Source organism: Giraffa tippelskirchi, chromosome X (genome assembly GCF_054371585.1).
Source record: "Giraffa tippelskirchi isolate mGirTip1 chromosome X, T2T-mGirTip1v1.2.pri, whole genome shotgun sequence".
NCBI lineage: Eukaryota > Metazoa > Chordata > Mammalia > Artiodactyla > Giraffidae > Giraffa > Giraffa tippelskirchi.
Window position 1 is genome coordinate 99,687,383 of NC_137289.1, and position 14,269 is coordinate 99,701,651.

The 14,269-nt window shown below is 51.4% G+C and overlaps 1 protein-coding gene across 6 annotated transcripts in view; it reads right to left on the minus strand.

Annotated features, from left to right (window-relative positions):
- IQSEC2 (IQ motif and Sec7 domain ArfGEF 2) overlaps positions 1-14,269 on the minus strand; it is a 77,729-nt gene that overhangs the window by 16,298 nt on the left and 47,162 nt on the right. For all 6 annotated transcript variants that reach the window (XM_081567000.1, XM_081566998.1, XM_081566997.1 and 3 more), the window contains 2 exons: positions 3,208-3,469; positions 1,984-2,385 (listed from right to left, as the gene is read on the minus strand). In XM_081567000.1, the coding sequence (XP_081423126.1) occupies positions 1,984-2,385; positions 3,208-3,469 (664 nt within the window). The remainder of the gene's footprint in view (positions 1-1,983; positions 2,386-3,207; positions 3,470-14,269) is intronic.

Here is a 14,269-nt window from a genome sequence, read left to right on the forward strand (position 1 = left end):
GAGAATCTGGACCGAAGCTGGCCTCACTCTGGTATCTAGCCTCCCAACTGGTCCCTAATGATCCCCGCCTCCTGCTATTCACACCCTCATGTACCATAGTGTCCCAGGGTTGGTCTGTGCATCTGGCATCTTCGCATCTGGCAAATGTGATGGGATGTCACTTCTGAGATTAGGTTAGGAAAAACTGCAGCTTCTATCCTGAGTACTCTCACACACTTGTGCTCCCTTTCTCAGATCCCTCGCTCTGGGGGAAGCCACACTGTGAGCAGTCCTGTAGAGAGGCCCATGTGGTAAGGCCCTGAATCCTCCTGCCAACAGCCAAATGAGTGAGCTTGGAAGCAGACCCATCAACCTCAGTCAAGCCTTTAGAGACTACAGCCCCACCCTATAATTTGATCACAGCCTCATGAGAGACCCTATGCAAGAGCCACCAGTCAAGCCACCCCAAGATTCCCGGCCCTCAGAAACTATATGGGGTAATAACTGTTTGTTGTTTAAGCTCAGTCTTTACGTTCAGTTTTAAGCTACTAAATTTTGGGATCAATTTTGTTATGCAGCAATAGATACTTCCCCATTAGACTTGAAGAGCACTGAGAGGTGGGCCCAGGCCTGGTTCCTCAATCTCCCCACCAGACTATGAGCCCAGTACTTGAGGGACGGGTCCAGGCTGGGTTTCCCTCTTTTTAGCTCAGCTTGACACACTGATTGACACAGAAGAGATGCTCAATTAAATGTGTTGTATGAATGCATAAATGAGTGATTTAAATCTTCCCTTTAATACTTCTTTCCTGTCTTCTACCTGCCTCCTTTCCTAACCCCATCACTAACTCCAGGGAAGCATGACCAAGCTTAGGGCAGGGCCAGATCACAGAGGTTAGAGCAGAATGATTTCTTCTCTTATACACTTTCATTCATTCATTCAACAATTTTTACCAAATATCTTTTTGGTTTTAGGAAGGAAACTAACATGTACTTAGCAAACGCCATATACTAGGTGCTTTCAGGTATATTACTGAGTTGAACTCAATCTTCCAAACAGCTCTAAAAAGATGGTTTTATCTTCATGTTATTGATCACGTTTCAGTGGAGTTAACAGTTTGCCCACGGTCACATAGCTGGGAAATGGCAGAACTGGGATTTGCACCTGATCAGCTGTGCTGACACACTCCAAGCCTAGAATGATCTCCCACCACTATCACTGCCGCTTACTTTCCCACCCTTCCCTGCTTTTGCTGATGCAATGATTATGCAAGCAACACCCTTCTGACTATCTCTAACTTGCTAACTCTTCACTGCCTGCTAAGGTCCAGCTTCAGTGCTGTTTTCTCAAAGAAGCCTGCTGTCATCCTCCCAGAAGAAAATTTCCTCTCCCTCCTCTGGGTTCCCACAGCACTGTATGGGATCTCTTCTCATGGCTCTGAGCGCACTCTTTCAGGAAACAGTCCTGTGCACATGCGCCTGCTATTTCCTGCTCGCTTGGGGAGATCCTTGAGAAAAAGAATCCTGGCCAGTTCAACTGTCTCCCCTACAGTGCCCAGCACAGAGCCTGGTCCACGATCGTGTGGTATAAGGGAAAGCTTTGGAACCAGACAGAGCTGAGTCCCGATCCAATTTGGAAAAGTCACTTCACCTCTCAGGGTTGTGGAGCCTCAGTTTCCTCCTCTGTAAAACCAGGATAGCACTCCCAGTCTCGAAGGCCATTTTGAGGCATATAGAGGACCTGACATAGAGTAGGAGCTGTTAGTTAGGCCTTAATCTGATAGCGGCTCATGTTCTAGAGTGAGAACTTGCTTATTTGAACAATATAATTTTTCTCTTGCCAATCCTTTCTCATCACCCTCACGGTCCCTACTCAGATGGTAGCTATTTGTTGTTATCAAAACAACAACGTGTTGGGCAACTTCTTTGAAGTACAGGTAAAAGGTTGCAGTAGTAGCCAGAGCATGGAGATGGAGAGGAAAGGCCCTTTTCAGGGATGCTGACCTGTTTGGAGAAGGAGTCCTCAAGCTCCGTGATGTCATTAGAAAACTCTCCAGATGTGGTGACGGAGCTTCCCCCACCATCGATGCCCCCTCCGCAGGAGCCGCCATATGGGAGCCCCCGTTCAAGCCGGTGGCTCCGGGCCCCAGCCATGGCACCCTCGTCCAGCGAGGCAGGCTTGCCCTCGAAGTACGCGGGGTTCTGTGCTTTCTCATATTCCTCAAAGGAGAACTGCATCCGCATGTTGGAAAGGATGATGCGGCGGGACATGCGACTCTCTGAAGCCGAGCTGCGGAGCCGCTCAAAGTTCTTGTTCATGCGGTACTGGCGGAAGGCCGTCTGGATGGTCCTGGCGGCCCTGCGGCTCAGGAAGGAGCCCCCATACTTCCTCTCCAGCATTTCCACCTGGCAGGGGAGGGTGGAGGGGAACAAAGTCAGAAACTCACGACAGCCTCCTCATCTCCCTGGGCCTCAGCCACACCACCGACCGAGTCATAGCTAACTGCTTACAGCTGCCTGGATGCACCAGGCTGGGGTCTGTGTGGTGTTCTCACTTTAATATCGGACAGCACATGTCACACGGGACTGAATTGTGGTTTTCTTTTTTGTTATTTACAAAACGTAGATGTTCACTATTTAAAAAGAAAAGAAACAGAGAAGCTAAAACAGGAAAGAAAGGAAGACATAAATTGAAGGCAAGAAGGAGAAAGAGAAGAAGAGAGAGAGAGAGGAAGGAAGGAAGGAGGGAAGGAAGGAAAGAAAGTTGCTTCACCTAAACTCCCAACACCTAGGCATAATCACATTTTGGGATATGTCCTTCCAGTTTTTTTACTTCCGTACATAGTGTTTTGTGCCCCCATTTTGGCTAAACAATATCTTGTGTGATACATGTGATATACTGGAAAACAGTGTTCTGAATTTGTCAACTTACATGTGTGCTTCTCCCTTTACACTGAGATTATTGAGGACTTGGTCTTTTATCTACACATCTCCAGTGCCCAGCATGGAGCTCACTAAATGTTTGCTGAGTAAATACAAGACTCAGTGGATGGATGGTGAATGGGTCAGTGAGGTCCCAATCAGGTGAAGGGTTCTTCTTCCATTCCAGTCTCACCATCCCTCCCTGGACACCACCTTCGAGCACCACATTCCAATCTCTCCCTTGGTCCTCTCACACCTCATCCCCACCAGCACCCCCATCCCCAACCAGAGCCATCTCTTGGGTACCTTCTTGTCCTGCAGGTCTGTGGAGAGTTCATAGCTGTCCGACAGGGCCTTTGAGCGCTTTATCTCCTCCTCCTCCTGCTTCCTCAGGGCAACACTGGCTGGCTGGAGGCGCGCCCGCTGAGCCCAGGGAAGGCCCACCCCAGCAGGGGGGCCCCCCATGTGGCTGCTGGTGGGGGGAAGCTGGCTCAGCCGGTAGGGGGGTTGGCTCCCAGGACTATCAACCGCTGTGCTCAGGTCACTGCCTGGGGCATCACCCTCCACACTGTGGGGATGAGATAAGATGAGCCAGGATGTGGGAACAGGAGACAGGCCTGCTGGGCCAGACTGAGAGTGGGTGGACCAGATCCCTTCCCACAGCACCATCCTCCCCAGCCTCCTCACAGATACAGAGACCCCAATACTTAAAGGCCAGAGGAGAGCCCTACCCCCAAAGTTGTCTTCTTATTCCCCTCACAGTCCTATCCCCTCCCCTTCAGCCCTATCCCCTCACAGCTCCTTCCTCAAATGCCCTCTCCCCCCTCACAGACCCCCACCCCTTCACAGCTCCATCCTTTCAGACTCCTTTCCCTCCAGCCAGGTCTTCTCGCTGTCTTGTCCCAAGTCCTACTCTACCCTTACAGCCTGGTCCCTTCATGGCCAGGTCCCCTCACAGCCTTATCCTCAGACCTGTTTCCTTCCACTCCTGCCCCTCAAGTTCCTTTTTCTAATCATCTTAGCCCCTAACAGCTCTGTCCCCAAATCCCCCCTCCCCTGAGGGACCAGTTCCCTTATATCCCCACCCCCTCAGACCTCTTCCCCTCCCAGCCCGATCCCCAGCACCATCCCAGATCAGCTCTGTCCCTGGACCTGAGCCTACTCCTACACCCTGCACATCCAGGCTCTCCCCTGCTCACCCAGCCCTGCCCCCGACAGCCCCACCTCTCCCCCAGAGGCCTGGGCTCCAGGCCTGGCCAGTTCTCAGTGTTCCCTGGCTGCCAAGCAGAGGGCTCAGTGACAGTGGGAGGCACCTCCCACCAGCATTCTCACAGGTAAAGAGCTGCCCTGCGGGGCAACTTCCTTTTTCTCCTCATGGCCTCCTCTGCTCAGCTCGGGGGAGGGGAACAAGGGCGAAGAGTGGTAGGAGCGGGGCACTGGGTCTTGCCCGCCCTGGTTCCCCAGAGCTGTTGTTCTGCCAGACCTGCTCCCATGGTGCCATGGCAACCAGGCTGCCAGGGAACTCAGGTGGCGACAGAGCCCAGCGCCCTGAGCCCAGGCAGGCACGGTGAGGAGCCACAGAGATGGGAACAATGGAGGGGGTTTGGGAGTGGGGGACAGGCGGGGAGAGGCATGGAGGGGGTTGTGGGGGGAATGGGTGTGGCTGAGGCCCAGAGAGTGGTCTGGTTTGGGCAGGCACTGGAGCTCTTGGCCAGTGAAAGGGTTAAGGGGCCAATTCCTGGCCCCTAGCTGACAGAGGACAGGGCACAGGACGAGAATGAGGGGCAAGCTGGGGTGGGTGTAGGGAGGCTCCCAGCCATTTCAGGAGTTTGAGCTACAATGGGCTTGCCAGCCTGACAGAAGAGCACTTTGGGCTGGGGGCTTGGGGGCTTAGGGGCTGGGGGCGGTGGGGTACAACGTTGATGCTGGCTCAGCACTAATGAGGGCTCCTGCCCACTGCTCATCCCCAACCCTCCCAACTGTTAATCTGCAACAGTCAGGAGCAGGGTTGAAACAGACTGAGCGGCTGCCCTGAACCCCAAATGCTCTCTCCTCCTGGGCCTCTGGGGCCTGTGAAGTCCCCCTTCAGGGGTCATACCCAGCCCAGTGCCCCCCAGGCATCTAAGATGCACCTCTCTCCCCCTCAGGACCGCAGGATCCCACCCACCAACCTCTCAAACCTCTCCCCTCCCAGCACATGCCTCCCAGTTTTGATCAACTGGCTCCTTTGTTCACGAACCATCCATGGTTCCCACTTGCATTCCTCCAATTAAAAAGAGAGAGAGAGACAGCCCAAGTCCTTGTTGTGGCATTTGAGGCTTCTCCAAGGCACAGTAGCTAATGTTTCGTTGCTGTCCCGTCGCTCAGTCGTGTCCGACTTTTTGTGATCCCATAGACTGCAGCACGCCAGGCTTCCCTGTCCTTCACTATCTCCCAGACTTTGCTGAAACTCATGTCCATTGAGTCGGTGATGCCATCCAACCATCTCATCCTGTGTTGTTTAGTAAGGCACTATTCTTGTGCTTAGTCACTCAGTCGTCTGACTCTTTGCAATGCTATGGACTGTAGCCCGCCAGGCTCCTCTCTCCATGGGATTCTCCAGGCAAGTATACTGGAGTGGGTTGCCATTTCCTCCTCCAGAAGATCTTCCCTAGCCAGGGATCGAACCCAGGTCTCCCACACTGCAGGCAAATTCTTTACCGTCTGAGCCACCAAGGCTACTATTCTTACTGCTTCACATTTAATAACTTGTTTATTCTTCAAAACAACCCTATGAGGCAGGTATTATTATTCGTCTTCATTTTACACATAAAGAAACTGAGGCCCAGAAAGGTTAATAACATATCTATGGTCACACAGCTATTAATGATAGAGCCAGGATTCAAATCCAGGCAGTCTGACTCCAGAGTTCACATTTCACTGCCGAGTTGGCTGCCAGCCCCCCATCCCATCCACTCTTCCCTCCAACCTTGCCCAAATCCGGTTTCTCCCCAATACTCCCATTGTCCTTTCCACCTTCCCAACTGCTCATACAGTACTTTCCACCTGGAATGCTGTCCCTATCATCTTCTGCCATCTGCAATCTGAGAACGCCCCCCACATACCCTAGTTCCATCAAGAGTCAGGTCATATGCCACCACTAAGAAGCCCTCCAGAAGCCCGCCTCCAGCCAGAAATGATGGCTGATCCTGTTCAGGGCTCCCACACACAGCACATGTCTGTCCTTCTTTTTATGGAGCAGGTTAGCTTTGGCAAAGCGTGACAGCTATTTGTGTTCCTAACTCCCAGAATCCCAGCACAGGAAGAGAGTTTGGTAATCTCCCTGCTAGGACAGAGCACAAGGCCTGGAACAGAGTAGGTGCTCAGTAAAAGCTTCTGGAGGGAGGAAGTCAGTGAATGAGCTCTGGTGGCTGGGCTAATAAATCCTCTCACCTGAACTCTGACCTCAACTCCAGTCTCCTCTTCCCAATCCATTCTCCATTCTGTGGCTAGAGAGAGCTTTCCAAAGTAGAAATCTGACCATGTTGCTCCCCCACTAAAAACCTTCCATGGCTTCTCATAACTCATTCAACAAATGACAATTGAGCCCTTTCTACATGCCAGGAACTGTGCTAGGTGCTGGAAATATAATCATGAGCAAGACGTGTGAGTTTTGTTCCCTCAGGGAGGTGACATTCTAGTGGGAGAAGAAGGCTATAAATATATACTATCATTTCAGGCAGGGAGAAGTGCTAGGAAGGAAAATACAGCAGGGTGATAAAAGGTGCTGTTTTATATGTGGTAGTCAGAGAAGGGTTTTTTGAATAAATGGCATATAATCAGAAAAGTGAGGTAGTGAGCTGTGTGGTTATCTGAGGCAAGAGCAGTCCAGACAGTGGGTAGAGCCAGTGCAAAGGCCCTGAGGTAGAACTGTGCCTGGCATTTTTGAGGAACAGCCAGGAGGCCAGTGTAGTTAGGGCAGAGTCAACAAGGGGAGATGAGATCAGAGAGGTAATGGGGGCCAAATTGTGAAGGGCACTGAGCCCACAATAAAGACATTGGTGTTTGCTATGATTGCGAAGAGCAGAGAAGGACATGATCTAACTTATGTTTTACAGGAATCATCATCCTTGGGATAACCTCTAGCTTCCTCACCATAACCATGGATGGTTCTCCTGACCAGACCTCTGCCTCATATACCCTCTGCCCCTTTACCCCAATCTGGCGACCTCCTGCTCACTCTTCAACATTTAGCTAAGGTGTGACCTTCCATGTCTTCCTGGCCCTTCACACAGGATGGCTTACAGGCCCCTCTTCTGTGCTGCCATAGGGCCCTATAGTCAACTCTATCCCTAGAGTAAGGGCATTAACTGGCTCATTGTGTGGGTGTGTGCTTAGTCATATCCAACTCTTTGCAACCCCATGGGCTGTAGCTCACCGGGCTCCTCTGTCCATGGGATTTCCCAGGCAAGAATACTGGGGTGGGTTGCCATATCCTCCTCCAGGGGATCTTCCCGACCCACGGATCGAACCTGCATCTCATATGTCTCCTGCATTGGCAGGTGGGTTCTTTACCACTAGTGCCACCTGGGAAGCCCCCTGAAGGCTTACAATTTACTGAGGCAGGCACCAGTAGCCCCATTTTATAGAGGAGAACACTGAGGCAAGAGGTCACGTAAACTTGCTTGAGGTCGCACAGGATGCAAATCCAGAGCCCGGGCTGCCTTCTCACAACATCTTGTTGCCTCTCCCTACTTCAGGCCCCGCACTGCCCCTGGCTTTCAACTCAATGGCAGTTCTCCCCTCGAGAGCTCTCTCTTCTGCTTTGGTTGCAAAGGTAATAGCGACAGGGAGGTCAGGCTGTCAACACAGCCCCCTAAAAAGGACAGAGATTGAAGGCATCATACACATTGCTGAAGGAGTGGGACCTGAGGATGTGGGATCCCTTAACTCAGAACCCCCAGAACACCAAGGAACATGCTAATGATGTGGAAAAATCTCTCTTACATAGACTCATATTCTCTCTCTGTGTCTCTCACTCACACACACACGTACATGCACACGTACGCGCACACACACACACAGAACATGTTGTGCAGTAACAAGCTGGGTGGACCTAGGTTCAGGTCCTGATGGCCATCCATCTGCTGTGTGAGCCCGGGTGTGTCTCTTTATCTCTATGCACCTCAGTTTCTCATCTTCATGGAGCTCAAAATGCTATTCCCTCTTTGGATTCCTGGACTTCAGAAAGGCCCTGGGAGACCTACCTCTCCCCAGACTCCTCCCAGCCAGGAGCTGGAGCAAAGAAAACACACACACACACATATATACCTGCGCATTACACAAACAACCACAATATAAAGCTGCAAGTTCTCAGGGCTGGGGAACGAAGGAAGTGCTGGGGGAGCTCAGGAGAAATTTTTCTTGCTAGGGAGGGGGCCAGGGGCTAAAGCAGAATAAAACTAAACTTTCACTTACAGTGCACCTTCCCTGTGTCAGGCATTTTCTGCACTTCTGCATAACTGCAGGCATTTGCCAATGCAGTTATTTTAACTGCATGGCAAATGGGAAAGAAGAATTAGGATTTCGATTTTGCAGGTGAGAAGGCTCCGAGGGGGAAAGTTAGGCCAAAGGTCTCAGGACTAGCAAGTGGCAGAACAGGAATTCAAAGCCCAGAGCCTGTGCTAGTTCCCCTGCTGCCTTGAAGGCTTCCTGAGGTGGGTGGAGTGGGGGAGCTATGGAATAGGGCCTTGCCTAGGAGTTGGTAGAGATAAGGCGTGAAGGACCCTGGGAGCCAAGACACTATGATGGGGAGAAGTGGGGCAGGATGGGCTGTAGGGATTTGGGGTAGCAGGTCCATGGCAGGGGCACTGACCCACTCCGGCTGTTGACCCTAATGGGAAGTCTCTCTCCCTCCTTCCCTTTAATGGCACTGCCCAGAGCCAGGCAGCCAGCAGGGGATGGAATCAGGATGCAGTTGCCATGGAAATGAATGGGGGCTGTTGCTATGGATACCATAAGATGAGGGTAACAGGAAGCTAGGGATGCTGAGGACTATCCCCATGACAACTTGGGCTGAAGCAGGGGACCAGAAGTTAAAGACAAGAAAACAAGACAAGGAGGTCAGCACACCTAGATGAGGACAGAAGTGTTGGGCTCTGGAGGAAGACTGGGCAAGGAGACCAGACCCAGCAGGGGCTAGGGGCAGAGGGGCGGAAGGACAGCAGTCACCTCCCTCTCCCCTGACAGCTTTTCAGCAAGCTGTTTCTGCTGCCCAATCCCAGCGCCATGGAGACTCCAAACCTGAGGCCAGCACCAGCTTGGTACAGGGACTCGCAGGGAACAGGGAAGCCATCACAAGGGCTCATTGGGTACCCAGCGGACAATGTAGGCTTGGGAGCACAGATATCAGGCTTGAATCTCAGCTCTGCTTCCTTTGCAGCCCTAAAAATAATAGCTGTCATTTACTAAGGACCTACTTTTAGCTAGGCCCACCAACTCTGCAAGGTCTGGGTTGTTTCCCTTGAAGGGGATAATACAGATGAGGAAACTGAGATGCAGAGAGATGAAGTCATTTGCCTAAAGTCTCAATGTTCACCAGTGCAGGAGCCAGGAGTCAAATCATCGCTCATGCCTGTACCCACCAGCCCAGTACCGAGCAGCCCCTCTGGAGCCATTCTCCAGCTCCCTGTGCCTTCACACAGTGGCACACAGAGAGCCAGACGCTGAGTAAATATTTGTGGAGTGTTTAAGTGAGAAAGTGATCCAGGAGAAAGCAGGAAAGACTGAGGTTAAATGGAAGAAATGCCTGCCTTTGAGAGCAATGACTCACTGGTTTGCCTGGCCAAGGGTAGAAGATGCTCAGAACCGGCATGGACTTTTTGAACCATCTAATTCCAGAGATCCAAATTAAGGCTCACAAAGTCAAAGTGACTTGCTTGCTCAGGGTCACACAGGATGAGAACCCCAATTCCCTATCTTCTAGGCCAGTGTCCCACTTGCAGCGTTTTAGCTGAATCCGTCTAGTCCCCACCCCACCCCCAGCCCCTTGAAGCTCCTAGACGCTGGCGACAGCAGGCTCCTTGCACTTCCCAGGCTACGGCAAGCTGAACCATAGTGCCATGCCTGTGCCCAATCTCTTAGATTCTTTTGCCCAGGGTGTCCTCTCTCTTTCCTCCACCTGCAACCTTCGCTGATCTGGCTGAGCTCATCTCATCTTGTGGCGCCCCGAGCAGGCCAGGCAGGCCTCCTGGGAAGTTGGTTCTGACTCACTCCCACTCCCCACAGACCCCGACAGGATCAGATACCATCCCTTTATGTTTTGTGCACACTCATGTCACAGGGCGTCCTTGTCACTGGCTAACTTGAGATTCTCTGTTGAAGTGTTCATTGCCTACACTGCTCCTGTTTCCCATGGGCAGTGGCCTGGTCTGATTTACCACTGTGGACCCTCCCTATGCCCAGGCCAGCACCCCGCAGCTACCTTGGTCCCCTAAGACCGCAGCTGGCAGCCATGTGTGTGTGACCATCTAGCTTGACAACTGCCACCCTAAAAGCCACAGCCCCACACGCTCAAAAGCCCCTGACACATGTTCTTATGATTATCTCCACCTGGGACACACAGAGAGACTGCCAGGCACAGAAATTTGCCACCTCACACAATCAACCTCACACACTCAGAATCCCTCACACCCAGCCTCATAACAATTACATTCCCTCAGATACACAACAGTGGACAACCTCTCATTCTTCTCTCACCTGCTGGCCTCATGCATACATGTGCACAGGCACACACGTTTCCCTCACAACTGATAGAAACCTACCCCATTCCCATACCATAGGCCCTCACCCACTTCAGTTGCCTACACAGGAGTCTACACCCCCATATCTCCCATGATAGCCATCTGATCTTCAGTTGAGCCCCTGTTCCCCCAACTTTCATCTCCAATCAAATGAAGGGTGAAATGGTCTCCCCCTCCACAGCCAAAGGTCACCTAGACTCACACACCCAGCTTGAAAGAGCAATCTACATACCATTCCCCAATACAACCCTGGAGCTCTCCACCAGCTTTTGGTCCCTGCTGTCCCTGACTCCCTAATGCCTCCTCACCTCTCAAACCATCTATTCAAACCCTTCCCAGCCTTCCATTCTTGTCCCTCTTCCTCCAGCAACCCTTGGACACCACCACCCCCAAATGATCCTGACATCTCCCTCCTCTTTGGGCCAGGAACATATTTTGCTCATTACTGAAGGCATATCTGCTCAATCACTTCTGCCCTTCAGGAAAGTACCCTGCCTACTTTCCCAAAGGAATTTTCATCTCCCCTGAGAGATGGAGAACTTATGGAGAACACAGCCACTGTCTTACTTTCGATCTCTCATGGTATTTAGCTTGAAGCCTTGCACACAGTAGGTATTTGAGCAGTGTCTTCTGGAAGAGTAAATAAAGGAGAGAGGAAGAGAGAGGGAGGGACAGAGGGAGGGGAGAAATAAATGAGAATGTGAACGAGTGAGTGAGGAGCTAGTTGAGTGCCTAAGTCAGTTAAGCAATGAGTGAAGAGTGAGGCGAGCCTCTGGAAAACTACCGGAGCATGTGAAGGGTATGCTGAAGGGAGGAAGGAAAGGAGAGGAGAGACTCTCACCTGGGCCTTAATCAAAACAGGAGCCACCAGTCACTGTGCAGTTGCCAACTGTGCATTAGACCCTATGCTGAGCTCCTTGTGTTTCTTCTTGCTAATCTTCATGACAACCCACAGAGGTAGATCTATTCTCACTATACTCAGGAAGAAAATGAAGCTCAAGGAGAAGAAAATACTTGCCCAAGGTTATACAGAGAGTAATGGCAGAACCATAAGGTAAACTCAGATTTGTCTAATGCAAAAAAAAAAAAAAAAAAAAAAAAAGCAAGGCTCAGAAAGGGAAAGCAGGGGCAATGAGTCCACTTGGGAGTCTCCTGGCTTTGCTCCTAATAGACTCATCACAGAAGGTGTAGGTCCTACAGCTCACAGATGACACCTTCTGCCTTCCTGCCAACAGCCTCTGGGGATTCTTAGAACCAGCCTCTGGCAGGTGCAGGAAATATTTAAGGTCATTGCATCTGGAGGCAGTGGCTTTCCCTCAGACTCCAAGATCCCTAAAGCTGTAGAATCGGAACCTTGAAAGTACAAAATCAAGGACTCTTAACATCACAGAATGTTAAAATCATACCATCAGAATTTTTTAAATGGTAGAATCATGAAATCTTAAAACCACTGTGTTGTAGAATCCCCAAATCACAGCATCATAGAAATAGAAACCACAGAATTGGATGGAATGTGTCACTGAATTATCCTCTCTTAAATTCATGTAATCATAGTTTCTTAAAATTGTACCATCTCAGATTCACAGAATGTCAGAGCTGGAGGAGCCCTTGGAGATCCTCTGGTCCAACTCCCCCTCCTCCTTTTACACATGGGGAAACTGGGTAGCAGTGAGGCCAAGCCACATGTCCCAAGTCGACCAGCTCATGCCACCTCAGGCTGAAGAAGGCTCTAGGCTTGCCCATGGCGAGAGCGCCGCACCATTCATTCATTTATTGAGTGCCTTCTGGGTGTTGACAATACCAGGAATCAAACCCTACTCTCTTTCCCAGCCCCTGTTCCCAGCCTGGATAGGAAAGAGGATAAGGCCCTGGTGGAGATGGGGAGAGGGAAGTGGGGTAGGTTTGGAATATACATCAGACAGAGAGAAGAGATCAGCTTTTATTGATGGAAATTCTTTTGTACACAGCGACACACACTCTGAAAGGCCTTTTCCTCCTGATCATATTTACAGAACACTATGGGAGCGGCAGGGGGCACAGGATGAGGCCGTCAAGCAGAAGAGATGGCAGCAATGGCCACAGCGAGGGAATGAGCAGGCTGGGTCCCAACCCCTTCTGGTCCTCTAAGCCCTAGGCACCCTGCATCTCTGTTTGTGCTCACAGAGGACAGAGGTAGGTCCTTGGGATGTCATTTGGAGACCTCTCCAGGAGTGGCAGGCTCCAGGGTGCCTGGGAAGTGGGGTGCGGGTATGGGAGAGTCCAGGTTTCAAGCTCCAAGCTCTGCTGCTCCCACATTTTAGTCAGACCAAGGGCTCCAGCCTTTATAATTCGGGGGCTGGAGTCCAGGGGAGACAGCAGCAGGGGTGGGAATTCCAAGAAGGGAGTGGGTGAAGATGGGGCAGGATGCTTGCCCATCTGGTTCCTGAAGCAGGGACGGGGTCCCATGGGGGATCGCAGGGGTGGGGGCTGGTTAAGGCTTTTGCTTCTGCATAGAAAATGACCCTTGTCCTCTCAGTTACCGAGAGGAGGGACTACTGCACTCGGAGGCCGGACAGCAGAACTGATGAGCGTCTTCCTCTTCCTCTTCCTCAGTCTCCTCCTCCTCCTCCTCTTCCCTGGGGCCAGGAAGGGCAGGGTAGAGGCCACAGGCGGCGGGTGACAGAGAGAGGCAGAGGCATTAGTTTGCAGAGCAGGGGAGATACAAGAAGGGCTGGAACCAGGGAGGTGGGGCTAGGATGGGGGTTGGAATGGGAAGGCCTGTGTGACCAACAGGGCCACACCCATCTCAGTCTCCGAGGAGCCTGTTGCTAGTCCCCCCCTGGGACGGGCCCTCCCCCACACTCAGGCTGGGCTCCAGCTTAAGGTTACACCCAGAGTAAGTAAACTCCCTTTCTGATCAGACTGGTGCCCAACCTTCATTTTAATAAAAATAGTAGCAACCAGTTCTGTGCTGGCACTTTGCATGCATCATCTCATTTAACCCCTGCAACAACTCTGCAACATTTTAAAGATGAAGGAATTGAAGCTCAGAGAGGTTAGATAACTGCCCAAGGTCACACAGCTGAATTAGTGGTAGAGTCAGGATTTAAACTTGGAAGTTCTCAGAGTCTGAGCTCCAAGTCTCAGACTCTGCCCAGCAGGTCCTTTGGGCGGACTTGGTACTATCTCCAGAAATCCATCCTGCCCCTGAAGGACAAAGATTCATATTTCCTGAAGGCTTCAGGGTTTGGAATGTGGGAGATGCTTAGAAATGGAGTGTGTGAAGTCCACAGCTTTGGAAGCAAACAGACCTGGGTTCCGAGACCAGCTCTACAAGTGATTCTAGGCTGTGGCCCCAGGCATGTTAATGCCCCTCTTGGAGCCTTGGTTTCCTCATCTGTAAAAATGGGGCTTATGGTGCCAAACTCACAGGATTGTTGCAAGGACTGGAATACCTGTCAAGTGCCTGGCAAACAAGAGTGATAGGAACATGGTGATGGCGGTGAACTGTTCAGGAACTGAACCTAATTAACAAGGTGGCCCTTTGCACCCACACAGAAGCGCCACAGTGGTGGGAGAAAACATTGCGGGAACAAGCACACGTTTCT